Genomic DNA, 9,322 nt, shown 5'->3' on the forward strand with positions numbered 1-9,322 from the left:
TCAAAGAGCTAGACGTTTAAAAATGGAGGGAAGCCTCTTTAGAAGCAAATCAACGTCTTTATCCCTGCCCAGCATACTAAGCCTAGCATAATTACTGGGGCACCCGAAATTCCCGCCTCCTCGTACTCTAATTTTCTCCTCCTTCATTACCTCTTCTAGATTGACTCCCTCTTGGGCCTTCATCCAGGCGTAAGCTGTTCAAAACAGATAATTAATATCATACAATATCGATCACCAACGCGAATGTATAGTCAAACAACCGCTAGACGTTCTTTACCTGGATGGCATTCGTTATAGTCTTGTTTGAAGTTGCAATGTTGAGGAGGAAAGTCAGGGACCTGCAAAACATCATTTCCTTGAAGAGCTTCTCGCAGCTTCTTCCATCGCTCAGCCATAACACACCGCCCGAATTCGAAGAAATTACTTGGGCAGCTGTTGGTGGAGATCATTTTCAAGATGGTGATAGCTCTGAGTTGAGCTTCCTTGGACACCCCGATGGTGCTGATTTCCATGAATCTTACCATCCGCTTCGCCACATCAGGGTCCTTCACTATCGCCCACCTTCACATACACCAAAAAAACAAAATGAAGCCAACCTAATGTAAAAACATATAAACAATGTCATTTAATGTCAATAAAACCAATGTATTTTTAGGTCCTCTACCCGATCCTCGACCCTGCGTGTCCTGTGCATTTAGATATGGTGAATAGCATGATGTTTTGATCAGCAGGCTTTGTGATGGCCGTGTATTGAGGCCAATAGTATGCAAGATCGTGCACGAGCATGCCATTGGCTCTCTTCAACACAGGGCCCCTTAATTCACCATCAGGATTGTTCGGTGAAGTGACCATCTCTATGTAGGCTTTGTCATCATTGTAAGCATGAGCATCGCCTCCCCATTTGAACAACCCCGATCTCATGTAGTTTGCTATCTGCGGATAGCACTGCAACCAACAAAGACTTAATTAGATCCAAACAATATCTAGAATGAAACAATCAATGTTAATTGATGAGGATTTGAAGACTGACGGAGTAGAAGGGAGCCGCAGACACAACACTGATGGGGCTTGGGGGGTCGAGGGGTTCAGCCAGGGCGTAAAGAGCGGCTTGGATGAGCTGGCTGGAGCCATTCCCAACCACGATGTGGCGACCTTCCACGATGGCGTTTCCGACCAAATTGTGGAGATTCTTGATTTCTTGCTCGAGTTTAGGGAGCATATACCAGCAGAAACTCTTGGGGTTGGCGAAGTAGCTGAGGGCTTCGGATGCTGAAATGGTGATTTTGAAATCATCACCAATTAATTTCCAGTAGGCTTCATACATGGTGGGATCACCCCTGAAATTATAATTCCATATTTCTTTAATTTGTCACAATATAAAGAGAAAAATGCACACATGAAGCAAAGAAAACACACACTGAACTGAAGTAGCACACAATGTGTAGCGAAAAATAGTGTGTTAGTGCATGCATTAACACGCAACTGATAGATTAAAAACAAGACTAATTAAACATAACTGAACGCTCCTACATACATGAAGAGAGGGAGAGACAAGGAAAAAACATACAAAATGTTCACTGCATTTTACACAAAAAGAGAGATCATAAAAAAAATATATAGCAAAAATGAAGAAAAATAAAAACTCTACATACTTATCAAAATCGAGAATGGGAATAGTTTGAATGTCAAGGTTAGTGAGCTTTGACTCGGTAGTTTTGATCACTTCAACCTCAGCGGCCGCAGCCACGGAAGCAGCAACAGATGAAGGGACGGAGCTTTCGATCACAACTGCAGCTTCAATGCCCGTCATTTTTACTTATTTTTTTAAGAAAAATCTAACTAGTTTGATTTTTTTGCAAAGTCTCTCTCTTAGACACAATTTTTGGGCCCTGCTTCATCCCTTATTTATAGTAGTTGCACTCAGATGCAATTATATCACAATTTTCTTTTTCTTCAAATACTTTATTGTGACTAAAGACTCATCTAACTAAAGATTCATTTCTATCTAGCAATAACATTCATAGTCTTTATTCATTTTTTCTATGCGGAATTTAATGCAATATGCCACTCTAATTTGAAAGCATGGCCTTTTTGCTATTGGATGATGAGATAAGAACAAAAAATCATGTAATTTGACATATCTTTTGATAGTATATTTTTCCATTTGTCTTACTCCTTTAATACAATATTAATATAATCTCTATGTTTAAGATGTAACAAATTTACATACTTGATATTAAGATTTATATTATGATATAGTGATATATTATGTTAGAGGAAATGTGAGAGTTTATTATACAGACTATATGGTTTCTTACTTTCTTTACTGCAGTGATGGTGTATAATTTCATTGAATTGATATGATGAAGAAGTTTGTCTTTTCCTCATGACACATTAAGTACTTCCTAACAAGACAAACTATAGATAGGAATGAAGTAAATTGATGTTGCTTTTCAGGTATATAATTTCAGTTACAACTTCTTTCCCACATGGACCCATATTTTTTCAAGGAATATAATTTGGAATAAGGATTACATAGAGACAAAATAAGGATTTAAATAGAGATATATACGCTAATAAAATATACTACACTTTTTTAAAGATATAATCGTATAATTTTAAATAATTGATTTTTTCTAGTATTTTTAATGAGGGTGTTAAACAATATGTACCTATATATATTCTACCAAATGAAATAGTCCGTGTGTTAAAGATATAAATTATTTATTTTCTATTATAAATTTGTTGTGTGTGTATAATGATTACTCGATAATATATGACAGTATAAACAATGAAATAGTTTGTATGTTAAAAGACATAAATTATTTATTTACTGTTATAGATTCGTTCCATGTGTATAATGATTACTTGATAATATATAATGGTATAAACAGTGAAATAGTTTGTATTGAAATTAATAAATTATTTATATTTTTATTTTAGATTCGTTTAGTGTGTATGATGAGTACTCGATATATACAACTAACTAATAACGATGCAAATGCAGAAACTACTTTTATGACAAATATTTTGTTCGACAACGGTTAATGATATTCCATCATTTGTGATATTCCATCATTTGTCAGTTATCTAATTTGTAGGTTAGAAAAGTCGTTGATCAACGAACGACATATAACGACACAATATACTCTTTCTATTTTGGAATTAATATGTATATAGAAAAGGTCACCCCACAATAGTTAAGCAATAAATGATTATTTCTCATATTCTATCATGAAAGAACACTGACCATAACGACATAAACGGAGTTTCCTAAATATCCTATTTTAGTCCACAATTCCTAACTATCCTATTTTAGCCCAATATGTTTTAACCCAATATGATGAATAGGATGATATAAAAATAAAATACGTAAATTAAATAACAATAGGTAAAAGAAAGAAAAAATGTATTGATAATTGTAGTAATTAAATTTATAAATTACAAAGTTAATGCAATTAAAAACTCCTAACTTAAATAGCGGTAAAATGTATATATATAATCGTAAGCTAACAATAAAATTACTAAAGTACAAGAAACTATAACGAAGACTATAAAAAAAATACCGCAGTGATGGTGTATAATTTCATTGAATTGACATGATGATGAAGTTTAAGTTTGTCTTTTTCTAATTAAACATCAAGTTAATAAGATAAAATATAGATGGGAATAGAGTAATTGATCTTGCTTTTCAGGTATATAATTTCAGTTACAATTTCTCTTCCTCATGGACCCATATTTTTTCAAGGAATATAATTTTGAAAATAAGGATTACATAGAGACAAAATAAGGATTTAAATAGAGATATATACGCTAATAAAATATACTACACTTTTTTAAAGATATACTAGTATAATTTTAAATAATTAATTTTTCTTGTATTTTTAATGTGGGTGTTGAACAATGTGTACCTATATATTCTACCAAATGAAATAGTTCGCGTTAAAAGATATAAATTATTTATTTTCTATTATAAATTTGTTGTGTGTGTATAATGATTACTCGATAATATATTACAGTATAAACAATGAAATAGTTTGTATGTTAAAAGACATAAATTATTTATCTACTATTATAGATTCGTTCCATGTGTATAACGATTACCCGATAATATATAATGGTATAAACAGTAAAATAGTTTGTATTGAAATTAATAAATTATTTTTATTTTTATTTTAGATTCGTTGAGGGTGTATAATGAGTACTCGATATATACAACCAACTAATAACGATACAAATGCCGAAACTACTTTTATGACAAATATTTCGTTCGAAAACGGTTAATGATATTCCATCATTTGTCAGTTATCTAATTTGTAGGTTAGAAAAGTCGTTGATCAACGAACGACATATAACGACACAATATACTCTTTCTATTTTGGAATTAATGTGTATATAGAAAAGGTCACCCCACAATAGTTGAGCAATAAATGATTATTTTTCATATTCTATCATGAAAGAACACTGACCATAACGGCATAAACGGAGATTCCTAAATATCCTATTTTAGTCCACAATTCCTAACTATCCTATTTTAGCCCAATATGTTTCAACCCAATATGATGAATAGGATGATATAAAAATAAAATACGTAAATTAAATAACAATAGGTAAAAGAAAGAAAAAATGTATTGATGATTGTAATAATTAAATTTAATAAATTACAAAGTTAATGCAATTAAAAACTCCTAACTTAAATAGCGGTAAAATGTATATTATCGTAAGCTAACAATAAAATTACTAAAGTACAAGAAACTATAATACGGAGACTAAATACTAACGTGAAAAAAGGAAACGAAAAGGATTTGGGCTCAATTTATATTTTTAATCTTTAAAGTTAAATTATAGCTAGAGTATAAAAATTAAAATTCAGTTACCAACGATTCATTTTTTTCCAGCAATATTTACTGATTTTTTTTACCTAACTTTGATGGTTTTGTTTCATTTTTGCTACATGGAAATTTAATAAAATATTCCATTCTAATTTGAAAGCATGGCTCTTTTTGCTAGGTAAAAGAACGATGGATGATGAGATTAGAACGAAAGGTCATGTAATTAGACATATCTTTTGATATTAAGATTTCTATACATCATGATCGATTGATTGCATTAATTGAAATGGGAGAGTTTATTTAGATATGTAGACAGCTTGGTTTCTTTCTTTCTTTTAGTATTATATTTTTATTATTTTCTACGTAAAGAATGGCTAACAAGTATTTCAGATAATACTCACACTTTAACAACTTCTATATAGTATAAGATAGATACCATTTGAATTTGTAGCATGACTATATTTACTTGTACTGTATTAATTTACTTAGTTGTTGATGACTCACTTAAAATTAATCGAGTTTCTATATTTTTTCTTTTTTAAATTATTACAATTTCATACATCAACATTCAAAAATATGAAATCACTCTTCTACTACTACTACTACTACTAATAATAATAATATAATAATAATAATAATAATAATAATAATAATAATAATAATAATAGTAATTGTAATTGTAATAATAATAATAATAATAATAATAATAACAATAATAATAATAATAATAATAATAATAATAATAATAATGTATTGGAATATGTGTAGGAAGAGATGTTACAACTCAAGTTTTTCTACAAATCCATATACTACATTGCATTGACATGGGAGGAGATTTGTCTTTTTCCCTTAAACTATTGAGTGAATACACGGGGACGAGGTTTGTCTTACTTTGTTCTCTCTTTATTAACTCACAAAACAACACTACATAAATTTTTATGTCCAAAAACGAATGTTTCATTTCTAATGGAACAAAGGGAGTATCATCTTAACCAGGATAGAGGGGCTATAAAAAGTATCTGATTCAATACAACAAAGATTGCCGTTTAACTATTTTTTTCCTTCTTATAAATTTCAACAATTTTAACACAATTTTTTGGTTGAAATGAAACGTATATTAAATTATACTCCCTCCGTCCCCTATTAAGAGTCACACTTTTCCATTTCGATTCGTCCCCAATTAAGAGTCACACTTCATTTTTACCATAAATGGTAAGTAGGTCCCACATTCCACTAACTCAATTCACTCACATTTTATTATAAAACCAATATAAAAAAATAGGTCCCACATTCCACTAACTTTTTCAAATCAACTTTTATTTACATTTCTTAAAACCCGTGGCCGGTCAAAGTGTGATTCCTAATGGGGAACGGAGGGAGTAGTGAACTATGAGTTTAGTCCCTAGCATTTTAGGTTTTCATATATTACATACCTCTAGCAAATAAATTTAGCATAGTTAACCCTAGTATTTAACATATTTACATGAGGTATTTTAGTTATGTAATGTATTTTCGTTAGTGGTTAATTACGTAAGTATTTAATTAATATATTTTTAAAGGGTTATTTGCTTATATGATGAGACAATTGTCGACACGACACATACACATACATTACAAAATTAGTGGGCTAGTTGCGAGTCGTACTAAGAGTGTCCATAATACGATGGAAAAGCCACGCTACAACCACAAAAACTTGTCCACGGCCATAAAACTTGTCCAGCCCACACCACATATGGTAAGAGCGAAAATAGTATGCTTGAGTACGATAAGGTAAGTAAGTATGTGTGGATATCCAACCTTTAAATGACATATTTATAGACTAAAATGTTATGCGCATAACCTCCCTTCCCTTGATGTAACTGCAAAATTTAGAGGCATACTTAATTATATTTACATCAAAATTTAGAGGCTATACTTAATTATATAAAGTATAAACCATATTGACTAAGAACATATGAATATATGTGATTACACAATGCCAAAACGAAATCACGCACAAATCCATAAAATTGAAAAGGTAAATACCACATATTAGCACAAAATTGCACAAATTTGAAACAATATCACGACGATTTGATACATAAGATTTCAATTTTACATACAACTATGTGACATTGAATGTATATGGCCTCAAACATGAAATCCGCATATATAATTTGAGAAGAAACGCAGCAAACAGATATGAAAGAGAAAGGATGATTACATGAGAGTAGGTTGGGTGGTCTGTAGTCGGAAATGAAGCGGTGAATGAGGGTTTCGGCGGAGGGTTCTCAACAAATTTTTTCCTTACTAATAAATATTTGACCCAATTATCCTGAATTTTTGTAACTCCCACACGTATACGATCATGTATTTATAAATTATACAAATGCTTTTTAAAATATATTCATTTGTAACTGCCCACTAACTTTAGTTTACAGTTTTATTTTTAAAATATGAATCTCAATAACTTAATTTTGCCTCCTACCTACTCCACGTAGCTGCCTTTTAATTACACAATTTAATTGAATATAATATTTTAAATTAAATGGCAATCTTGTAAATTTTTTTAAAACTTCTCAAAAACTCCCATTTTATATATTGGACGGATAGATTAACCTAAAGATATCATAATAATGGACTTTCTCTATATTTTGCATTTTATTTATTTTTTAATTTGAAGAAAGAAAATAAAACATTTTTTACCCTCCTACTTTATTAATGATAAAAAAAAAAAGTCCTACTTGTGAGCTAGTAAGGATGGGCCTTACTTGAAACTTGAACTGTTTGCATCCAAAGATTATGATCATAAACTGAAAATCTTTCAAATGCAGAAAGAAAGCTTATTCACAACTCATTAATTAGAATTGAAATTGACAATCATTTGCATGGATTTAAAGGAATCCCACAAAGGCACCGATTATGCACAAACGATGAATTCTCCCAAGGCTCAGATCTATACCTCAGCTTCCACCCCGTCGGAATCTCCCCACACAATCCGTTATAACTAACATTCAAAAACTGCAAGTAAACAGCCTCCGTTATCTGCTTCGGAATCTCCCCATAAATCCTGTTATGCGATATGTCCAACACATCTAGCGACTCCATGAAGCTCACCTTCGACAGATCAAACTCGAACCCGTTCCTCGATATGTCAATGCTGCTCGCGGCCTTGTCCTTCCCGAAGAACACAGACGCATCGCCAGTCAGATTGTTTCTAGAGACGTCCACCGACGAGAAGGGTACATTGGCCAAAGAAGATGGAAGCGGCCCGGAGAGCTTGTTGTGAGAGAGGTCGAGTGCTGGGAATCCCGCGGTTTTTTGGAAGTGTCCGAACGTTTCTGGGATGGGGCCGGTGAGCTGGTTTCGACTTAAATCAATTGCGAAGAGGTACGGAAGAGTTGGGAGAGAAGGAGGGATTGTGCCGGAGAGGCGGTTGAAGGAGAGGACTAGGTATGCTAGATTCTTGATTTGGGAAAGAAAATGTGGGATTGGTCCTGAGATGTTTGTCCAGCTTATTACAAGGAATCTTAGTTTAGGTATTTTTGTGAGTGAGGGTGGGATTTGGCCTACTAGGTTGGGGATCTTGTGGAGGCGGAGATTTTGGAGGTGCGTTAGGTTGGCGAGGGACGAGGGGATGGTGCCGGTGAGGGAGTCGTGGGATGCTATGTCGAGGCCGATGACACGGCTGGTGGTGTCGTTGCATTTGACGCCGTACCAGTCGCAGCAGTCGAAGGCGGGGTCCCACGAGGGGAATGGGTTGGGGTTTGTGAAGCTGTTTTTGAATGCTGTCAGCGCGGCTCTGTCGTTGGGATGACAGAGCCGTGCTGCAGCAGAGATTTGAGGGTGGAAGAGAATGAAAGTGATGATATTGATAAAGAGTAGTGGTGGCATGGTTGTTGGTGGATGGGAAAAGTAAGATGGGATTTTTGTGATTTTATAGTGCTATTTTTGGATTTGAATTATTGTTGTTTGGTCAAGATATGTGTACTCTGCATTATTAGTGGGCTGGTGGACCATGTGAATTTGGACTTTACTAGAGTAGTCTTGCTCTTGCACTCGACCACAGAAATAAGAGCATGTGCAATGTAACCGCGTAGTTAGTACTAATATTTAAAAGCATATTCATCAAATATCTCTGATTTCCAGTCATCAATATTTAACACAATCAGTGATGCTATTTCTCCTCCCACTCTCTTCGATTTTGCAGCGGATTAGAGAGGTTGTGTTCTTGAGGTTTTAACCTTGGGAGGATTCCTCGTTTAAGCATAATCATTGCTTTAGTGCGATTTCTTTTGATCCATGCATTGATTCTCCAATCAAATGTAGGATCTGGGATTCCTTAATCAATATTGCTACTTGTTAATTTCTCAACGTGGTCTTGATCGTTTGATTGTCAAATCCTGAACTAACTTGTTGCTCAAGATTTTATCTGGCAGATCCAGAATTCGAATATGGCAAAGGTGGAATTAAATATTAAAAAAAGTTAATATAATTTTTAATAATAAAGT

At 33.1% G+C, this 9,322-nt stretch overlaps 2 protein-coding genes across 2 annotated transcripts; both read right to left on the bottom strand.

Moving 5' to 3' along the window:
- LOC125185903 (tryptophan aminotransferase-related protein 1-like) lies at window positions 1-1,810 on the bottom strand. Its single transcript, XM_048082289.1, has 5 exons — window positions 1,653-1,810; window positions 1,031-1,337; window positions 665-945; window positions 278-561; window positions 1-194 (listed from the first exon to the last, which is right to left on the bottom strand). The coding sequence occupies exons 1-5, from the start codon at window positions 1,808-1,810 to the stop codon at window positions 1-3; spliced, it is 1,224 nt and encodes a 407-aa protein (XP_047938246.1).
- A 5,830-nt stretch (window positions 1,811-7,640) lies between these two features.
- On the bottom strand, window positions 7,641-8,739 carry LOC125218904 (polygalacturonase inhibitor 1-like). Its single transcript, XM_048120707.2, has one exon. The coding sequence runs from the start codon at window positions 8,703-8,705 to the stop codon at window positions 7,692-7,694; it is 1,014 nt and encodes a 337-aa protein (XP_047976664.2). The 5' UTR covers window positions 8,706-8,739; the 3' UTR covers window positions 7,641-7,691.
- Between the last annotated feature and the right edge of the window lie 583 nt (window positions 8,740-9,322).

This window comes from Salvia hispanica, chromosome 2, assembly GCF_029641045.1.
Source record: "Salvia hispanica isolate PSC_SH4W2 chromosome 2, Shi_PSC_v1, whole genome shotgun sequence".
Lineage (NCBI taxonomy): Eukaryota > Viridiplantae > Streptophyta > Magnoliopsida > Lamiales > Lamiaceae > Salvia > Salvia hispanica.